The 22,748-nt window shown below is 41.3% G+C and overlaps 1 protein-coding gene across 3 annotated transcripts in view; it reads right to left on the bottom strand.

Moving 5' to 3' along the window:
- Positions 1–22,748, bottom strand: part of stxbp6 (syntaxin binding protein 6 (amisyn)) — a 130,537-nt gene that overhangs the window by 38,191 nt on the left and 69,598 nt on the right. The window contains exon 6 of one of the 3 annotated variants that reach the window (XM_046414012.1): positions 18,483–18,548. The exons of the other annotated variants lie outside the window; for them this stretch is intronic. Within the exon in view, the coding sequence (XP_046269968.1) occupies positions 18,498–18,548 (51 nt within the window). The 3' untranslated portion in view covers positions 18,483–18,497. Of the gene's footprint in view, positions 1–18,482; positions 18,549–22,748 lie in introns of those variants that run through there. 3 annotated transcript variants of the gene reach the window in all.

Below are 22,748 nucleotides of genomic sequence, written 5' to 3' on the forward strand. Positions count from 1 at the left end.
TACTTAAATAATTACTGTAAGCCCTAATCAAAGGAATGACAAATAGAATGTAGATATTTGCAAGATGACATAAATACAACCCACATACAGGTATACTGTTATTATCTTTGTATTTTGGTAACAAAGGTACACCAAAATGTCACCTAAGAAGGTATCATTCCCTACACTCAGTGCAAGCTTGCTTATCTCAGCTGTAGACTGCTGCCGTCTGAGATTCAACCTTCACTCCAATTACTTTACAAGAATTTTACAGATACTGTGTTTTAGCACATGACTGCTCAGACAAATCCCTTTCTAGTGACCAAAGAGGCAGGAACCTTAACACAGGAGACCGGGTCCAGGGGAATCTTACAGGTTCCCACTGGACCTCTAAGACACTCGGGTCTCTTTCTGAACACTTAACCTGACCTCAGGTTAGGGATGTGTGTATTTAAAACACATATTTAATACAAAAATACAGCATCCCTTCACCTGGAGCTAGTTGCACCAAATGTTTCGATGTTTGAACTTTACTAGATCTTTTGGTTACATTTGTGAAGTTGTTTCGCCTCTCATCCAAAAGCTTGAAGAAGTCTAACTGCACCTGACACATCTAGATTTACTTAAGTGGAAATTGATTAAAATGAGTCACATCCCACCCCAGTGAAACGATTATTTCATGATTTTTCTGATGCAAGCAGGATAACATTAACCTGAACAAACTGATATAACCGAATTACTCTGTCATGTTGGCATCACGAGTACATTTGTGTGTGCGTGTGTGTGTGTGTGTGCGCGCACACAGTGAATGTAATATGGTCAGAGATTTCATACTTATTACCACAGACGTTCATTAATTCAACCTTTAGGGCCAATGAAATCAGTAAAGCACAGGCTATTAAGAGTGTTCAAAATTATGTGCTCGTGATGCCTGCAGGGACGAGTTAATGCACTAATACAGCCTTTTCATATGTAGATGTTGCGCTTCTATCTTTTCAACTTAGTAACCCCTGTTTTAAAATCTAAAATTCCACCAGCCTTTGTCTTTTTAAATGGTGCTGACTTTGTGTCTCATACAACACAAAGATGAATCAGTGTTAAATTGCCACAACTCCCCCCCACGTTATGTCTAGTGGCAGGTCAGCTCTGCATCCAGCATCTGCAAAATCTTCTGCCCTGCTTCCTGTTGCCAGCATAATGTATGCAAAGCATCAATTGTGGCTATTAGGAGTCGCCACTGATTGGCTCCAGTGCAATTGCTATGATGATAGTATTACTTGATGCAATAAAGTAGCTTGAGCCTCTGCTCAGTATCACAAAGTTGGAGATAGTCAGGGTTACAAATACTCCCTTGACAGACAGCTAAAGGCCTGAAGATACCATTTCACCATGTGCTATTCCCTAGCCACTGATCTTTTATTTTTCCATACTCATTCTCTGCTTTTTTGACCATTTATAGAAGAATCCATCAGCAGTCTCTGGCAGCAAGCACAATCAGCCTCAGTATTCTGTGGTTTGCATATCACTATGCTTTTCTTTCTTTCCATTTTGCTCCCCACTCCAATTTTAATCATGCCATGTCACAAATATAAGGATTATGAGATTTGCATTGTTTCCACATGAAGCAGACCGGGGGGGGGGTATTTTTTAAAATGTGTCTAAGTGGTCGCTTTGTTCAAAATAAAATTACAAAACAAAATGCATGCACATGCATACTCAAATCCAGATATGCACAAACGCCATACACACATTTAGCTCTACAGAATTAGAGGTTTTAAATACAAGGCAAGGCCCACAGTGGGATTTGAAAGGAGAAGATCCCTGCAGCAGTAGCAGCTTTGTCCGGCTCAGCTCTCTCAGCACACATCATTAATAACCTCATATAAGAGGAGAGAAGAACAACTGTTACTCCTTTTGATTTATGGCAGAGTGTCTGTATTTAAGAGCGGACCCAGAGGTTCACAACACAAGGCCCTGACTAGCGGTAAGTAAACCAGAGTCCCAGGTGTGCAAAGGTCAAGGTTTGTTTTCAGAGAGGTCATCATGTTCTGGGTGAGGAGCGAGACACAAACAGCGAGAGAGAGAGAGAGAGAGAGAGAGAGAGAGAGAGAAAGAGAGAGAGAGAGAGAGAGAGAGAGAGAGAGAGAAAGCAGGTAGGGAGGGCAGGGGGTGTGGCTTCCAGACTGACATAACATCCTGCTGCTTTCCATTCGACTCCCGGAAGGTGTTTGTCCCTCTAGCGTCTCTTTGTGCCTCTGAATGTGCTATTTCAGGAGCAGCATGCCTATGGATAGATCAATACATACCAGAACAAACAGAGAGTACTGAGCATGTACCCTTCCTACTGCAGTGCAGGGGGGTGGGGGGGTGAAATGAAAGGTGTGCTAACTCCACGGTGTTCTGGGACATGCTGTTCGAAACTTCCTTGTAGAGAGATTTTCAGGTTTGGAAACTGTCAGGTGGAGGCTTTAATGTTTGTTCCGTTCGTTCCCTCCATCCTTCCCTCGAAACTGCGATCTCAGAGAGTGAAGGTGTTATTTAAGTGACATTGAGAGATAACCAATCTTAGAAGGAGGGTGTAAATAAAAAGCACAACAGGTTTCCTGAGGAAACAGTCAAGATGATGGAGAGTTTTCTTTACTGACAGAGCAAGCAGGCATGACGCGTTCTTAGCAACAGTGCCGACGTGCAGTCGGCATCGACATGAACACTGAAGCAAGGATGGAGGAAGTCTGTCGTTCTCTTGCTGAGAAACCTAGTTAGACCCAGCAGCTATCTTCCCCATGTAAGCTTCAAAGGTTTGGAGTCAGAAAATTGAGAAAGCGAGAGGGACAGAGAGGGCATGAGATGGAGAAAGGGAAGCACAAAGGCAAAGACAGTGACTGAAGGGGGTGAGCAAAAGAAAAAATAGGATACAAAAAATATAATGTTAAAAAAAAGAAAATAAAAAGCCCTGAGTCATGCAAGAACTGGTAGATAAAGCCAGCAAATGTACAAGCATCAGCACAAGAACAAAGTTAGGAATTTTTGTTACAGCAGCAATTAAGAGGCACTATCTCTTTGAGCAGGGGAAAAGATAAACCCTAAGTTTTTGGTGGCTGTGGTGGATTTGAAAGCTCAAAGAAGGATCAGATTCAATCCTGTCATCAAGCCTTATCACTAATACACACATCAAACCGGAGTTTGCCTTATATTATCTCATGCATAATGAAAGAGCACCAAATCTGGCTTGGGGATCCTGTTTTCTGTCTCTTTATGCTTACATTTTTTCATCACATTCTGGGAAAATGGGGAGTAAAATCTTGCGGTTAATTAGATTTCTTTGGTATTATCCTGGCTCCTGGCTACCAGCTAATAATGCAGCTAAATACAAAAACAAGGATTTTAACAATTAACAAGCTTATAATTAGGCTCTTTGAGAAGAACAACACTCCACTGCTATATGTGTAGCCAATACAGGACACATTGGAGGATCATTGAAATTACATTGCACAGATTCACTATTATTTTATACAAATTAAATTGTGGACTAATTCTGGCAACATCTACATTTAAATTTTCAAAAGGTTAATATGTGTGTTAATGAATGTGAATAAATAAATAAATTAACAACGAACAAACTAAATTAAAATGCCAAGGTTTTTGCTTCTCTTTGGTGCATGCCAAATTTACAGTATGTCAAGAAAAGAGTAGCATATATTTAAATGATTTTCTTGTTATTTCTAATGATGTTATAATTGCTTGAGTCATTTTGAACTCAGGAGGATGCGTACATAAATAGCAGGTGGGAGCAGCCAGTAATAATCATGGTGGACTGAGCTTGAGGGCTTGAGGTTTAACTTAATGTCGTCTTCCTTCTGATCAAACAAAGCAGTTGAAGGAGGTATGAGGGGAATTCAACAATCCCGTACCTTAACTGTTCACCCACTTTTGAGTGATACAATCAATTACGGAAGGGAAGATTTAAATCACTCCTGTAACTCAAACCTGCCTTTATATTCCAACGTCACATTACAGAAGATAAAGATGTTCCAACTTCTGTCTCACTGTCTTTCTTTATATGATATCCTAACAAGGGAACACTAGTCTCCAGCCTTGTGACTCATGAAATATACAGCAAGAAGAGCTCTAAATTAGATGAAACTGTGCTTCTTTAAAATCATATATAATAGTACTCATGACAGAGAGGAGCCTGCAGGGATTTTGGGTGGAGCAACAGTGACCTTTTACCAGGTCACCGCAATGACCAGGGTGCTAAATATGCCCCTGGCTAAAGGAATATACCTATTACCCGAACACACAATTCTCATATTCCAGTGCAGTAAACAAAATGATAGATAGTTTGTCAGCACTTTTGTCACATCATACTTTATTACAAGGTTAGCCGAAATGTCAGCTGCTCTCGCTGTCACTGCATTCAGTTTTATAGCTACATGGTCGCTTGCACAGAAAATGTATCTTCCCACAGAAACAGACTTAACTCAGTATTTTATCTACACGCTCTCGGGAGTGCAGGGGTAGCACCACAGATCAGTAACATTCCTCATAAGAAAAATGTGACATAAATTAAAGCACTAAAACTTTGATTTAGACCTATCACAAATAATATCAATCAACTAAAGGGTCTACAGGTATAATTTCATAGTTTAAATAAATATGACAAAGCTGCAAAACATACCACTAAACAATCAGTTCTCTGATAAAAAAACAAACAAACTGTTAAGTAGACCTGGAGATGTTTTGTCAAATTCTGTTTCTAAATGGTTTCATGCTGTCTCAAAGAAAAAAAACCACACAATTACTGCGTAATTGGTGGTTGATATATTAGGGTGGACACTGTGGCAAGCGTAAAGCACCATTAACCCTCTATAAAGATCCACAGCTCACTTTATGGGTCTTGTTGGCAGAAAGCTTTCTGTGGGGGTGATTTTTCAAGGGCCCTATCAATATCCAATGGCAGCATAAGCTCTGAGGGCAGACTGGTGAGTGATGAGCACAGCACTGTCATCATGCAGGGGAGGCTAATGGGAAAACAGTTCCAGCGCCTGCTCCAGAATTACACATATGATTGCAGATATGCAGTGGGAAGAAAGAGGTTGTGTTAAATGACAGTTAATGACAAGAGTATGAATTCTCAAGCTCTAAAGCATAGTATCAGTAATATAAATGCTGTATTCTGCAGGATGCTGGTTTTCGTGGAGCTGTAAAAGACGAGATTGAGTTACAGTGACCTGCCTGCTTCCCTGACGTGGCCTACAGTGTGTGGGTGGATGTGGTTGTGGGTGGAGGAAGACGAGAGCGCATGGGGTTGAAGAAGTCAAGGTTCTCCGGAGGGGGAGGTGGGATGGTAATGTGGAAACAGGCGTAATTAATCTCCAGATGGGTGAGGGGGCGCTGGGCAGCAGAGTGTCTGTGTCATGCCTCTCTATGGTGGGGTGTTTCGTGATGGCCCCCCACACCCTCCTAACCCTGAGCCCTTGGGGCCATCCTTCATTCTTATTTATGAGCTTCTACACGGCCACTCAGCCCTGCTGTACCACCTCTGCATCGATCTCTCAAGGTCAACAAGGAGCTCAGCGGCTGCCGGTGAGCTGTATGCATGAACAGCTATAGCGGGGGGTTGGGGTGTGTGTGTGTATGAGTGTGTGTGTGTGCACGTGCAGTGCAGCTACTGACAGTATTTCCGTCTGTCCTGTTCAGGAGGGGGTATACCTTTGAACAATCATGCAGCAAAAACTTCAGGGTGCCACACCCAGACCTGCTGCAGAGGCACATCAGGGCAAGGTTTCCTCATAGGAAATCCAGACACGCCCTGCTTAACAGTGTGCAGGAGTCTTTAAAGGCTCCTGGAGAGGTGGCACTGCTTGAAACCCTGGTACAACCATGTGTAACAGCTCTGTGGAAAGGGACCCAGGGGAAACATGAAATACCAAATAATTCCTAGAAAAATAGATTAAGGTAAAAGTATCTGAGAGATTTTATGGTTCATTTTACTAATGCTGCTACATTTCCAGCAAAGTGCAGCAACACCACTGAACCCTATGGAATGTAAGATTTGATATCAAAATTACAAGTAACATGTGTGCACTTAAGATAATGCAGTCTTCCAACTGACAGACATGAGTTGAATCCGTGGATGGTAGAATGGTTATGGCAGGAAATTACAGTGCGGACAGACCTAATGACATTGTCCCTTCAAGCTCAAGCCTTACTTCTTACAATTCTGTTTTCCAAATGTCAGAGCTACTGCAGCCTTCAGCCTGTTGTATCCTTCAGTAACTCAAATGACTAATCCCCCAAAACACGGTGCTTCTCAGCGTCTGCCACACATGCCAGTCTGGTACGTACTGGCCTAGGGAGCAAAGTTTTCAGTCAAGCTGTGATCAAAAGTCTGCAGCGTCATCCCTCTTCTAAAAGAACTTTGTGCCTTTGTGCATAACTGAGCAGCTCAGGGTCAGAAGTTAGCAGGGAGAGCAGTGGGACTGAAGTCGGGGGACAATGTCATCGCGGTAGCCTGGCAGGGAGATTCAAGCTGCGGGTAAGGAACTTCCTGATCTCCCTTCAGGAGTGGACAGGCATTGGGTGGGTGAGTGACACAGAGCTCATAAAACCCCTGCGGACTAAGGCGCTACGCTTCCCAATCTTACTCATGTTTCTCTGGAGCATCTCTGCGGCTGTCAATCCGTGAGTCACACCTGGCGCCCAGTTCCCTGCACACAGTGTTTTCCATTTCTCTCTGGCTTTGACTTTCATAAAGAGAGATTATCATTTGTTCTTTGCCATGGAACCGGAAGAGATACTGCATATGTAAACACATGAGAAGGCAGTAAGCAACAGCACTATCCCTGACTTTTCCCACAAAAGAAAAAAGAAAAAACACCACACGCTTTACACTAGCATGTCCATTTTTATATGCTGTGGAGTTTTATTTTCTTTACTGCACATACAGTCCCATGGCTTTTTCCTGGATTTTCTTTAAATTGCCCACCCTTTTGACATTTATACATCTCACACTGATATTAAAAGGGCAGTAAAAAACATAGATTTGTGCTTAAATCTTCAGGTTTTGCTGAGTAGAACTGAATTATATTGTGGGTTTCTAATATATCACTGCCTTCCAAACATACTGGCTGTCTCCCTCTTGGAAAATGCCCCCCAGGTGAGTATTTAGACTCAGATGTTGAGAGCTTTATATTACAAAAAAGAAAGAAAGAAACACTGAGGTATGGCAGAAGAGCATCCAGTCTTGTATCTTGCTCCTTCTTTGCAGAAGGATATGTAATGTCTTGCTCAATATTGCATATTTCATTTTCTCAGGGTGTTGTAAATGCCATTTAGTAGCACTCACTGGCATACAAGAAAAACTACTACATAAGAATACAGTAAGACATATACAGCGGAAGCTCTTTATTGTGTCGCATCAGTTTTTTAATCATTCATAATCCACTGCACATTTTTCCCTGACTTAAATTGCATCTGTGCTTTGATGCACAAACATTACATGCCATACAGACTTTTTAAAAGTTTTTGCACATAGAGATGGTCACGGTGAGCCTAATTAAACATGGCTAATTTAAGTCAATCCACAAAATTGCATTCTTGTCCCGGTTCCCAATATACGAGGCAGATGAAAAATGTGTGGCAAAAACACGTGGGGGAAATCATCAAACTTGATACCGCCTCCATTCTTTTTCCATTCACCACAACGCCAATGGCCCATGAAGATGCCTCCCCATCACTTATGAACTTCAGTGGTATGCTAATGATGTGGCCATTGCTTTAATTCCATTTGGATCGGGAAAGCCATCTAGCAGGCACACAAGCATAAATACCATCAGGGTGCAACTGCTGAGACGCGAGCATGAGGGGCAATTCACTATGGAATGGGTCTGGCAAGTGACAGGCATGATGTGGAAAGAGGGTGTGTAATTTCTCAAAACAACAATGTAATGTATTCGCTCAATGAGATTCAAATTCGTGTGCCACTCGTTTTGGCAACAGAAATGAGGAGATATTATAGAGTGAGAACTGACATTTTAGCAATTTGAAAGTGGCAAAAAGGTGAAACAGGAAGACAGACAGGGAAAGAGATGTAATGATGAAGCTGAAGAGCTAAAAGGTGAGGATGTATAGATGAACTGGATACGGTCATGTAACTGTGAAAAATGTTACATTTGTGTTTAAATATTTTACAGAATTATTTTACAGTTTTTATTTCACATTCTGTTATACATAAATTGAACTGCTCATGTTCTTCATGATTTCTTATTTATCTAATTGTGGTTTAAAAGGACCACCACAGAAAGTGCCATATCCCTGTGCTGCCTCAAACACGGCTCCGTCCACCTTCAAGGGACACACTGCCAAATACACAAATGTCTGTCAGTTCATACATAATAAATGACCTGTTCATTCGTACACAATACTGTCCATGCATGCATGTATTCAGTTACACTAATATCTCCTCTCAGCATTAATTTGACCGGATCACAATATGCTAGCAACTACAACTGGCTTATGGAACCAATATGGCGGGTACGCTGCACAGTGAAAAGGCCGAGCTGAGCTTGAAAACAGCTTTGTGGGGGAAATTGAAGAATGCTGAGAATAAATGTTTGCTCTATAGGATGTGCCGGCCACAGTATGCTGTGTTGGTGAATAAATGATGAAGAGGAAGAAGGCCCTGTCCTGCTGAGCTTGTCAGCTTTGAACAGCTTTGTGTGTGCGTGTGGGTGTGTGTATGCAGAGCTGACAGGATAGCTGGCCCATTATATATGAGCATCTTTCATGTCAATGTCAACATTTTGTGGGGACTGGAGTAATGTTTTTATATATTTGCTAGGATCAAACATGTATACATTCAGGAGATTCTCTTTTCCATTTTATAAGAATCAGTGATCTCAGGCATTAGCATCTTATTGCATTTCCTTGTCCCTATGACTATACCATCCTCACAGTAGGGTGGCTGCACATGGCCTCCAGCACACGCAAACTATGTCTACACTTTTCACATGGATGCAGATTTTCCAGTGTTTAATATTGTCAATACATTGTCGAAATTTTGTTCAACACTATCACCATCTAACGCCGTGAGATAAAAAGTCAGGGAATGGCCAAAAGTTATTGCAACTCATCCTGAAATATCTGTGCCAAATTTGATAGCAATCGATCACATAATTGTTGTGTTACTTCAGTCTGGACCAAACCTGAAAATTACTATTATCACTAAAAACTACATTTCAAAATTTCTACATTTCCTTGCTGCAACCTATCATTATCACTCTTCCTCCTTGCAGGGATAATTGCATCTTAGCACGGTTTAGTAAAGAGATCAAAACCAACCAGTTATCCATTCTCTCTTCTTAACTCCTTTTTGCTGTTATCTAAATTTGCTGTGCATGAAGTGTGACAAAATCTGGTCAACTAGTCTGAGGTCCCCCATTCAAATATCTAAAATGTATTTCTCCAAAGAAATCAATTATTCCAGGGCCAGCCTTTAGGAGACTTTTGCTGGCTAGCTGTAAATCTGAGGTCATTACAGTAAAGTCTCAATATCTGCTATTCCCTCAAGGATTTAAATATAGAAAGCTGCAATAGACTCTGTCTTGCTGTGTGTTTGTATGTGTAAGCATACGCTATATTAGACACACATGCTGCAGCCACTGGTAGTCTAGCAGCATCACTAATGCAGCAAGGAAACAGAAGAATGTCTCAAATGCCTCTCAAGAGATTGTGCTCCAGGTTGCTGCAACTTAAGGTCTGCAATTTATACACCGAGTCTCTGGAAGCTCTTAATTGTATTCTCCAGAAACACAACATACTCTGCAGGAGTACTTTAAGCAACGATGCGTCAGACAGTCAGAACGGACACATGGTGGTATGTCACCCATCCATCAGGGATTTAGTCTGCTGCTCCCTCTGCAGCACATAAAGCACAGATGCTGGGAAGTCAAGGACAACATCTCTGTAGACTAAGGGATGATGCTCATGTCATTTTATGGCACCAGCAAAACGTTGTCACAGATTCAAAGCTGACATGCACCAGCCCACAAAGAAGTTTTGAAATTCGTTGTGAACAAAATCTTCAAGGACATTCAGTTCCTCACACGTGAGATGATTTCTGAAGACGTCTGAGACATGATGTTTGACAACCTCCAAGGACACCCACATACCCTCAAATCTTGTGGTGCGAAAATGTGTGTATGTGTGTTTGCATACCTGCAGTATTGTGATGAGCCACAGAGGTGTCATCTGCTACTGCATCCCTCTGTAGTGTTGACAGGGAGAGGAGGGTAATGGGATAAGAATGGCGACAGCGGCCTTTCAGCTGCAGCAGGTGCTGTCTGCCCGCTGTGTTCCCTCTGTCTCCCCCTTTGTCTTTCTCTCTCTCTCTCTCTCTCTCTCTCTCTCCAAACCCCATCTTTCTTTTTCCCCTGTGGATGCCTCACTAGGCTCTGTGACAATTTTAGCCTCCCCACCAACAAGCATTCCTATCATTTCTAATTCACATATGAAATAAAGCTGTCGGGAACCCAATGTGTAGTGAGGTTGAAACTAACAGTTATTTCTATTATCAATTAATCTGCCAATTATGCACTAATTAATAGATTTGTGAATAAAATGTCAAAACAATTGTGAGAAATGCTAATTACAATTTCTTACAGTCCAAGGGGCGTGCTCAAATTACTCATATTTTGTTCATCGAATCTTTATTTAGATCATAAATGACAAAGAAAAGCAACAAATCCTTACATTTAAGATGCTGGAATCAACAATTGATTGACATTTTTGCTTAAAAAGATAATTGATTATCAAAATAGGCTGCAATCTTCTTGCAACTGGCTAATCTATTAATTGACTAATTGCTGCTAGTTTGTGAACCATTTTGAGTCAAATACAGTTGGCTTTACATGTATACATTAAAGGGAAATTACCGATTTATCCACAAACTACCTCAAAGACTATCAACCACAAAAAAATGCTCAAGCCATGAAGAGACGTCAAGCAGCAGCTGTATAATGTCATTTCAAATCGAGCTAGACAGCTGCAAGATTTATGGGATCATGACTTCCAGTCAAGCACGGGCATTTTCCATAATGGCCCAACAGATGGAATGTCAGCCTGACCACATGTAAAAATCTTTAAAATCATCAGATAAATGAACCACCATACCTAAGCCCGATTAAGCTGCAGTGTCACGCATTTCCGTAAACACAACGTACAGGAGGCACAATCAGTTCTACACAGTATTTATGTAAATATACAATATATTGTTGTGGGTGGTAGAACAACTGTATGGGGAATGAGAGTAAACAGAAGATATTAAGCTGACAGCTGTCAGTCAGTGTTTTATGCTCCACAAAGGATTAGTGTGTGCATTAACAAACACCTAATTACCCTCAACTGCTTCTCATTCAGATTCTATGAATATTTAATGGGACACAGTAATGAAATTGTGTTGAAGTAAATTTAGCATAGTGGGGCTGAACAACTATGCAGAGTAAAACTGCAGTTATTAAACTGGGCAGGCAATCCCAGCATGAGGCCTTTGAATGCAAGAGTTATTAAAACTTGGCAAAATTATTGACAGCGATGAGTATAATGCAACAACACTCATCCACAGTTGAGGGATTTAAAACATGACGTACGTGCAGTTCTTATCATAAATTTGTTTAGTAATTACGTTCCTAAACCACAGTGTAAACACCAATAATGAGTGAAACGACAAAGCGTATGGTAAACACATCATCTATATGCTAAAGCCCTGTGCTGGCCTGGAAAAAAGGAGCTCTTGGTTAGCAAATCATGACTGCTAATAGCACATCTTTCCACTGAAATCAGTGGATCTGATGCTCGACGATGCTCTCAGTTTAAGCCACAAATTAGTTGGGGTTTTTTGTGTGTGTGTGAAATTCAGACAAAAAGACATCAAAGGACTTGTTCCCTGATTTTCAGCTGCATGTTCACATGCATTGTCCTGGACAGGTATTGATCCACCGAGAAATGAAGAGCAAGAAAATCAATAGCTTTTACATGAACGCACAACAAGCAGTTTCAGTATGAGTGTGAGTGCGCACAAGATGAGGCCGAAAGGGTAAAACGCACAGTGCTGTACCGATGCAAATTCACACATACACACACAAACAAACGCATACTGTAAGAGCGCAGTATATACAGTATATACACACGCTCACGTGACCAGGATGTATACACACGTATGAGGACAAATAATAAAAAATTTTAACATGCAAATAGAACACCACCATCAGCGGTTGTTAGGACAGGAACCTGTAACCTGCTCCCACATCCATTAACTCTGTGAGGGTGAGAAAGTTGGGTGGAGCTGGTTGCACTCTCACGCTGGAGAGATTTAAGAGGTCTCTGGATTAAAGCAAGGGATTTCATTTCTCAGGGCTGACAGTGGCTTAGGTTCCTCGTGATACAGACGTTAACACCATCAGAATGCATGTCTCACGCATATCTCTCTCCCGTTTAATGTCTTCGTTCTACCTTCCTCCATGTCCTTCTCTCTGTCCCCCCTCTCAGCGAATTGAGAGACATGCACGGCAGTCACAGGCCCTATGACAGATTAGGTCTAAATGACCTGTCATTATATTTGACAAATGGCTAGTCAGACCAGATAGAGACACAGACAGACAGGCAGACGCCTGTGTAGATCTAAATCTAAATCTGCCACCATGACAGAATGAACAGATCACCCAAACCACCCACTGTATCGCCCATCAGCTGCCGGTTTTGGTACAGTTAATGAGGCAGATGTTCATCAGAGGTTTCAGCTCTTGCAATTCTGATGTAAGGGTTTGCAAACTAACTTAGCTTTCAATTTAAATTACTGAGAATTATCAGTTTCAAGCATGACAGAAGACATATTAGCCTAAACCTTAAAACACTTACACATTCATGCAACTCTAATCCACAGAGTATATGTTTAATTTATATTGTTTGTATTATTATCTTTTTTTTTTACCATGAGATATTTTAAGCTATGTAGCACAAAGTTGTGGTGACGGCATGTGCATAGACAACAACGTGGCACATCAAAAGCTGCTCTGAGTTACAGTAATCAGGAGAGAGCCTCAAATCTACCAGAGTGTGAGGCGGTGAGTAATTAAGCCTTGCTGGCACAGCAAACGGGTGGACAAACGTTTGATTTCACTAATTCCTTCTTCCTTCTCTTTTTGTCAGTCTAAGCTCACCAAAGCACACGGTGTGTGTTTTTGTGTGTTTGTGCTTTCCCATCTTTTAACTCCTGCAAGTCCATGGTTTCATACTATTTTTGCTGTGTGTTTAATAGCACAGAAATGTAGCAATTTGGTGTGTGTTGAAGTATGATGGGTTAGTCATTCCATTCACATAACACACACACACACACACACACACACACACACACACACACAAGAAGCTGTCAGAGTTGGGTGTCTTGCAGCTGGAACAGAGGCTGTCATAGGGACCCGATGTCAAAACAGATTTGAAGTCACACTTGAACCTGGAGGCTTAACCAAATTCCCTATCAATTCTCCCTCATTTCTGTTTCCCATCTCTTCTCCTTTTCTTCAGTATGATGAGGAAATGAAGTTTGGTTTTATTTCAGTTTTTTTTTTCCATCACTGCTCATAACAGATTTGTTGTCTTTCTAAATAACCGTTTTAAGAGTCTGTTAAGAGATGTGACAGTAGGGACCAGCCATACATGTTTGCGGGGGAGATTGGAGTCTTTTCCTTTTTTTGACACGTGCCAAGAAGCCCATGACCCCCACAGCTCGATGCTTACAGGCACATTAGTCACTATGGGCACAGAAAGCCCGTCTTGCCTCTGCTTTGTCATCTTGGAGAGCTGGATTACATCATATCTGAGTCAGATTATTCTTCTGACCTTCTTTTTCATCAGAATAAAATAAACATGTTGAGCGCTTATACTGTAGATATGTCTCAAATTTATGGCATGTTCATTTGTTTCTTTTAATCTGCTTTTGGTCTGTTTGGAATACCTGAGCAAAAACATATATGTATCAGCTTGCTCTTGTAACTGTAGAGGTATATACCAGTGTTTGTTCTTGTTTTATTTTCTCTCAACTGCAATGAATGCATTGAATTCTCAATTTTAAAGAGTTATGACGTTTTCATTTGTGACACAATTCGCATGAACATAAATATCAAGCCCACATTGTGAGATGAAAGTTGATGTTCTCTGTGGAAATGTGAAAATACATATGAAAATGCAACCCTTTTGCAACTTTCAGACCTCATCTACAAAGTAATGTGTCATTCTAATCCTTTAATGTAAAATGTCTTACCTACACAATAAACAAACTGAAATATTGAGGATTATGTTCAAATATTACCTTTTACATGAGTCACCACAGCTCCACGGCAGCAGTATAAGGCAAGTAACTGCCAGTGAGAAGTGATTTTTGCCTATAGGCCAACTCTTTTGGTTTCACTCTAATAACAGCTCCTCGCTTTACTGAAGACCTGAAATAAGCTTGTCTTGCTACTGATGAATGAAAAAGAGATGAGCGAGAAAAAAAGTGTTCCGACCACATTTATCTATTTCAGAGAGACACTAACAAAAAAAAAAAAAAAGACTTCTAATGAGAAAGAAATAGCACATTTTCTTGTGGAAATTATGACATACTGCTTGGGGGTTAATAATTACATTCCTTTACTTAAATTACTTAAATATAGTGTAACTAATATGATTTTTTTTTTCCCTCCACATTGTAAGGCTCCATCAGCCCTGCTTGCCTATGATGGCTTTCGGATAAAGATGTTAGGTTTTTTTATTGATTTTATTTATTTATCTTTGATGAACGTGCAGAGAATTCTTACCTGAATTTGCAGCTATCATCCACTTTATGGAGCTTTAAAGTCAGTTTTAACTCAGTATTTAGGTATTTGGTATAATCTCACTATTTAGAGTTTCCTTGTTTCCAAACCTATTTTGAGTGCTTGTGTTATTTTATTTGTTACTGCATGTTTAAGCTTAGTTTAGTCTGTTTCTCTAACTGCAGTTAAAACCTACGGACTAACAGTACTGTGTACTTAACTCTACAATATTCAGGTCGACAAATTACGCAGCTCTGAATCAGTGTTGCCCAACTGAGCTGTAACATCATCCCTCCCACACCCACACAAACACATCAAAGCAGGTGTGAGAGGGTACGGCCAGCGGAAGGTCAAAAGGGTGAGTGAACCTAGCAACTGTTGCCACAATATTTTTTTAAGTAGAAAGCTGGAGGTAGGAGGTCAGAGAGTCCTTGGAAAGGTTTACAACACTGATCTAATCCACACATCTAATGAGGAGCAATCAGCTTACGCTCTAAAGGCAAGCCTACAGTACCTGGACACACGACGCAAACAAATACAAGGAATTCAAACCGAACTACAGCAACAGTAGCTAGAAAAGCATTGATCAGAATCTGTGAAGGAGCTGGTACATGCTGTAAGTGTGTATGAATATATATGGAGGCCATACATATGGATAAACAGTGAAGATCGATACTCTTTTGTTTCTTTCTCTCTTGTGGCCACTGTTGTGCCTGCTTTGCTCCCCAAGTGAGAATGTGGATGTTGTCCAGCAGAAGCAATGATGCCTTGGACAACATCCAAAATGAGGTACTGGCCAGTGTGCTGACACCAGATTACTTCTAGAGACATCAATTTCACCTTCTAGTCTCAATATGTAACCGAATGTGTTTGTTTGTCTGTCCAATTGTCGTAAAAGACCTTCTGAGAAGATGACGACTTCCTCTGCTTTTTCTGCTGGTCTCATCACTTACTGTGATTATCAGGGTAACCAAAACTAAAAAATAGAATTATCACCTTGTGGTATTATCGTGACAATCATCTGAAGCTCAGTATCATCAAAACCAGCGAGCTTGTTTTGGACTACAATGCTTCAAACACGGATGCTGAAATTCCCTGAAGACATTCCTGAAATCGGATGGACAACCTGAAAACATAATGTCTCTGACCAAGGTTATTCGCATTAAGAAAAATAAAACAAGCAAGTAATAACTCACTACACTCCTTCCCTCTTGGTCACTCTATCTTTCTTTATCTGCTGGTCCCTTCCTCTCTCCTTCTCCGCACTGTTAGTTCATGCTCCCAGCCCCCATTCAATCAATCTCAGCTCCTTAGCAGTGTGAAGTTCCTCACTTCACCACACCTGCTGCTATGATTAAACGGACATGGGACGCTCTCGTGTGACCTATCCATCACACATGTCTCACACTGTATGTGTGTGGTAGATGGAAATACTGCATGAACTGGCAGTTACAGGATGTTTAGTTCTGAATTTTCCAATTAACAATGTACTGTGTTTAATGATAGTACTTGCCTGACTATCAGGGAGGGTTTTCTTTTTATGTTTGAATGTACATGTGTAGTACTTTACTTATAAGGACCTTTAAGTCTACATGAGCAGGACAGGGCGTGTGTTTTTATGCCTACCTACACACCACTTGATCACTTGAAGGACACACACCAGGCAGCTCAAGGTCTCCAGATGTGGCCAGTGATCTCCAGCATAACATCTTACACATCACCCTGGGTTCTGCTGCTTTTCAATATTCATGCTGCATTTTCTTCTATCTCCTCAAAAATGAATCAGCGTTCTTAATTAGACATGCAATGCAGCTAACACCACACAAGTGTCTGACTTCTTCATGAATAAATGTGTTTTCAAAGTTTTTGTCAGCAACTCCCACTCTGCTCCCTGCTACATCTGCCTAACTCTTTTTTCTGCTTCCTAGCTCTTCATTCCCACAACTGGCTAGCTGCTTCATTTCCATTCTTTACATCTCTTTTAATTTAGTTTTCTATCCCACCCCCTCTTTCTCTCATTTCTTCCCTTAAATCCCTTTGCCTTGTTCACCTTGAGAGGTCTCCTCTTCCCCCTCCTCTTCCTGTGTGAGAGCATATCTGTTTCAGAGCCAAGAATATGTAGAAATGCTTCTAGTGGCCAGAAAAGAAACATCACCCTCCTCCCTGCCTGCCTGTCCTTCCATCCCCCTCCTCCTCTTCACAGGGATTCATGCTGTCTAGATAGATGTGAATGAAGGTCATCTTGTGGCTGACTAAGAGCCAAACACATTGCTAGTCTTCCTCAGCAATTCAAATAGTGGTGCACTGCTCTGTTTTCCCTGTTTAAGTTATGTATACAGCTGTGTAGACAAAAGGCATTGACAGTTACTGCAGTAAACCGATACTACACTGTGCATGCACGTGTGTGTGTGTGCGTGTACTTGTTTGTAACGTGCATTCATCTGTGTTTGTCTGTGTGGTTCGTATGTAAATTGCATAGACGTGTGGTTGCAGGAGGCGATTAGAATTAACAGCTTAATGGTGAATGCTGACCAATGAAATATGTGCTTGTGGCTACAGGGTAGCACTTCCGTTATTGATCCTTAGCAGGTAACACCCACCGAGACATGCACAGTGGCTGTTTGAATGCCTGGAATAGGTTTCATGAACCAAAACAAAATGGCAAGTAACTACAGATCTTATGAGAGCATTAACACTGTGCCAGTATCAGCGCCGCGAGGGTTTATATTTTTCCTTTCAGCAGTGACGGTAACACCACTGTAACTAAATCCACAAGCCCTATAGCACAATGAATGATGTTTGCATTTCTATGGGTTACACAGCTTACTGTACGTCCATGTCCTCTCTTTGCTGAGGCTGTTGGACATCTCCGCCTTGGCTTATAGGAATGAAAATTAACAGGGCAAATCGGTCTTAATGAGTCTAAATCTGCTAATAAAGAAAATGAGCCCTCAATCAGTCAACCAGGCAGTTTTTATTTCACCCTCTCAAGCCGAAACGCTCTGAAGTAATGTAAGAGAGGACCTTGGGGAAGACTTAGCAGATACAGTGCTTGCAGTATGTGTTCATTCACTTCCATAATCCCTCTCATATTTCATACATTTCCACAGAACATCAAACAGTACATGTGCTCTCTGCAGGATGTGCTGTAACTCTGGTCTGATACCGAGTTTCTACATGTTCTCCATCTTCTCCCAAAGGCCTGCACAAGTAAAGTTTTTCTTGGGGAATTTAACCATCATAGATACCGCACATTTGTTTTTTTGTTTTTTTTCCTTTCTGGTTTCTTGGTTCATAAAATAAACATCTGCTAACACATCAAATGGTCCCATATGCACAGAAACTGCAACCATGTACTGGGCAAAGCTAATTAAAAAGATAAGATGTAGCGACTATTAAAGCCTCGACTCCCCTTTTATACTCGCTTTAACCCTCACTAGTGATTGAGGACCCATTTCATGCTTGATTAAATCATTACACGATAATAACAAGGTTGTGTATCGATGCGCATTTTGGCAACAGAGTCACATATTGATCTGCCTTTGATTATCACGAGGGTCATTTATTGACGACTTCCAACCCAGATCAATCTGCGCCCTTTAGAATGTTCAATAGTACACTGCCTCTTTCTCAACCTCCTGCACCTCTTCATCTTAGTTACTGTAGCAAAATCTAAAAGGTAGGGGTGAGGCTAAGGATGGGGTGGAGGGGTTGGTCAGAGCCCTGGAAAAAATAGAAAGATAAAAATACTATTAGGGTTTGCTATTGATTTTGAATTTTGTTTTGCCAATTCAAGTGCATTACTGGAGTTTCTGCTATTGATAACCCTTGGCTTGGTTCAGGCTCAAGGCCTATAGTTTGAGAAATATAAGTTTGTTTTTCAACAAAATCTTGTTTTGATCGAGCAGAATATGTCAAACTTCTTAGCACATCAGTGTTAAATGATGTGTGAGAGCAGATCGTTGTCTAAATAACAAATATAAATAACAGCTATGATTTTGAATCAGGAAAAAAAAAAATCAATGATGTAAGTGTGGGTAAACGAGATTGAGAAAGACACTCTATGCCTAGTTTCAATACTTGGAGAGTATTCAATACTCAAGTCTACACACAGGTCTGGGAAGTCCATTACCCAGACCTAGAAAGGATGGGTAGGAGCTGCTGAACATTTTAATGTGGCACAAGAAAATATTGTACAATAAATATACATAGTATTTATCCACTTAGAATCCACAGGACAATGTCTGTGTGTCTGTGTGTGTGTGTGTACTGCTGTGTATGACTGCAGTGCAGACTCAGCACCCAGATGAAGTGTCCCTAATAGGATCCCTGTGGGATTCCTCAGCAGCTTTTCACAGCGATCCTGCACACTGTCAGCAGTCAGCACTGACAGAGTCGGAGTCTAAAACTAAAGATGGGACGTGCCACTCCCCCTCTCTCTGTCCACACTCACACAGACAAGCTTGCATTCAGTGTACACAACAGTCTTCAAAATGCATCTCTCAGCTTCCAGCGGAGTGTTTTGCACTGTTGAGATGAGTCAGGCATAATTATTGTAGCTTGCCAAATGTTTACACCCCCCGTCTACCTTCTGGAATAATCGTATGTCATCTTCCTTCCTGCTTCCGTCAACTTGCGCTCTGGGTTGTTGTCTTATTATTGTCTCCGATACAAACACGGGAATGCATAGCTACCTATCGAGTTCTCTCAATACAGAGCTGTTTGTGTGATAGGTAAGACACTGTCAGGAATAGTCTCACTTTCAAAGCTACTAATTGGTGCGATGGTACCAAACAAAGGCACCCAGGTGTTAAATGCAAAGCACATACACGTCTTATTATTTTACTTTTACTTATGTGTTGTAATATCACCTATGCATTTCACCAGTAACTTTAAACTACTGGATCTGTGACCCATTAAAACAGCTCACAGTAGAATACAAAGTGAAGTAAAATGAGTCCGGACAGAGCTGTTTTTGTGGGCTGTGCACAGGAAGTAGAAACATTAGATAACAGAATCACCGTCCCTGTGCAACATAATGTATCTCAGACCCTGAAGGACTGGCTGGCGAACATTATAAGAAGTAATTACCCAGCTTTTCTCTTTAGCTAATTGGAGATTGGAAGTGTGATAGTCATTAACAGCTCCCATTTTCTTGTCATGACTCCGCAGCACAAAAAAATACAAGAAAGGGTGAACAGTTTGTGATGCGTTATGCAATTCAATTGGAAATTTCTGGAAGCTAAGAGAGCATAAAAAGACAAATTGAGATGTAACATGAATGTCATTTTCCTGTCGAGTCCTGCTTGCCAGAGATGTCTGTCTCTGCCAGCTGGCTTTCATCCTCACTAACTCTCCATAGTTCAACTGATGTAGTCAACATCCTGGATGAAAGAACAATTCAGCAAATGGAAGATAGGGAGAAAAATAATGTCAACACTCCTGTATTATGGGAGACAACCAAAGATATTCTGAAAAAGGACATATAATATCTAAAAAAAAAACAAACAAAACCCTACATAAAGGGGGGTTCCTGGTGTGCATACAGATAACATACAGTGCCAAAACTCAGATGCTCATCATTTGGAAGATTCATCAGTCAGAAGCCTCAGCAACTATTTTTACTTTTTGCAAGCAAGGTGGGTCCCTGGGCCTGTTCAGAAGCCGTTTCACCCCTCCGTGTGGTGAGGACCAAAAGTCAAGCCAAAGGTACAGATAATGTCCACATACCCCTGCTGACAATGACGTGGCATGAGATAAGTGCTGCCCAGCTAAATTAAGCAAAGAAGCTGCGGCTATGCCTGGGATGATTTCAATATGGTACAAATGTTCTACTTAAGGAAGGCAGCTTGAAAGCATAGTAAATGGTATAGTATAGTACTATATAGTAAATTTTAGTTTTATGTTGTGACATCACTGTGTTTGAGGTCTGGTTAGATGATGCACAAAAACCACTTGGTTAGAGTTAGAAAAACATCATGTTATGACTTAAAACATCTGCTTTAGTCACCAGAAACAGACGGAGAATCTGACATCTCTTTAGAAATTTCCTGGTTTTGTTGTCACAAAGACAGCTGCAAAATGTCAGACGAAGTAATACTGAACAGTGCTAGGACTGAGGCTTTATGCCATCTCTGTCCCTTCCTCCTCCTGATGAGAAACACAGCTCATCTTTTACATACAAAAAACATGCAAAATACACACAGAACAGAGCAGAGATTCACTGCTTACCAAAGCATCAGCAGTAAGAACCAAAGTCAGCTCATGATAAGTATGGAATTTTACACTCGCCTTGGACTCGATTTTGTTTCGTTCTACGGTTATTTTGAGCATCATCTGATCGTTATACATACACACAAATATACAGACTCTGACATAGGGTGCAACGCAGGCAGGAGGAATCATACATCCATGGATATGCGTTTAAAAGCTTGGAAAGCAACTACCTCGAGGGGAAGGATGGTAAACTCTCCAAACCATGTTGCGCACAGGCTCATACATGCATAAATCCAAGTGCAATCAAAAGTAAATAACTTATACCTGCAGGAATACACAGATAAGCCTGCAAAAGTTGTACTACACATTAACATACAACACAGAATACAGTGTAACATTAAATAAGTCTCTGAGCTGAGACAGGAATTTAAGCTTATTATTTATTCATTATACATTATTGTGGATAAGACCATCGGCCTAAAGCAAAAACTGACTGTGTGTGTGTGTGTGTGTGTGTTTGTGTTTACAGCCCAAGGACATCCATAAGACAGATGCACTGCTTGTCATATGCCTGAATGTATGTGAGTGTGTGGACATGTGTGTGCATGTGTAAAAGTGTGTGAGTGTTTGTGCCTGTGTGTGGTGTAGTGACATCCCGCCACCCAACCAGACACACATCCTCAAGGTCACAAATCAGACCAGGTGGCCATTCGGAAAGATTAAGGACACATTCCCAAATAAAAAAAGAGACACCTTTGATTCATCGCATCTTGCTGACAGCAATGTTGATTTGTAAGAGGGTATGAGGAAGGGATTTGAGCACCCGAGAGGTCTTAGCCTCGACTCCGAAACCATTCCAGTGAAAGCAAAAGAGGGGGTGTGAGGGAAAAAGTGGGAGAAGGAAGGAATGACAGAATGTAAGTGAGACAGAGACATTAAACCCCCACTAGTCCCCTCTGACAGATGCCAGCTAGGGCGGCACGCCAGGGAGGTGCAGTCTTAAGGTGACAGGCTCTGCCATACTGAACAAAATTGATAATGCCATATGGTGAGAGGAGAGCGGCTGTGGATTCCAGTCACGAAGCCTTGAACGAGGAATAATCCTCCTGCCGCTGTTGTAGGACATGGTTTTACTGCCCCGTAAGACTGGAAGGAGGGGAGAGCGAAAAGAGGAACAGGGGAGGAGGAGGAGGGGCATGCTGCGGGAAAGGCCGCACTGATGACCCCCGCCTTCTCCTCCTCCTCTTGTCGGGTATGATCCTCTTTATGAACAAACAGAAACACACTCTATCCTATCTCTAGGATATAGAGATAGGATCCTATAGCTATCAAACTGTTCATGTGTTAAAGAATCCAATAAAAACCTGTTTGGACAAGAAAGAAAATATGCTTTATAGATACGGAAATCGTGTGAAATGCAGACTCACAGCTACCTTTTCCCCAGGTACAAAGAGGGGCCTAGTGGAGGCAGACAAATTCTGCGGCGAGAAGCAATTAATTTGGAACGTACAGCACCAGGAGCTGAGAGGTTAGACTTAAATGGACCACAGCCAGCTACAGAGACTAGGCTTAATTGTGTGATTGATTGGCCACGACTGCAAGGCATATTTCTGCAGCCCCTCTGTGCCGATCAATGAGTCAATGAGCGCCTCGCCAAACCTCACAGCTTTCCGGCCTCGCAATTCAATTAATGTGGAGGCCTTGGTG

This window comes from Scatophagus argus, chromosome 15 (genome assembly GCF_020382885.2).
Source record: "Scatophagus argus isolate fScaArg1 chromosome 15, fScaArg1.pri, whole genome shotgun sequence".
NCBI lineage: Eukaryota > Metazoa > Chordata > Actinopteri > Scatophagidae > Scatophagus > Scatophagus argus.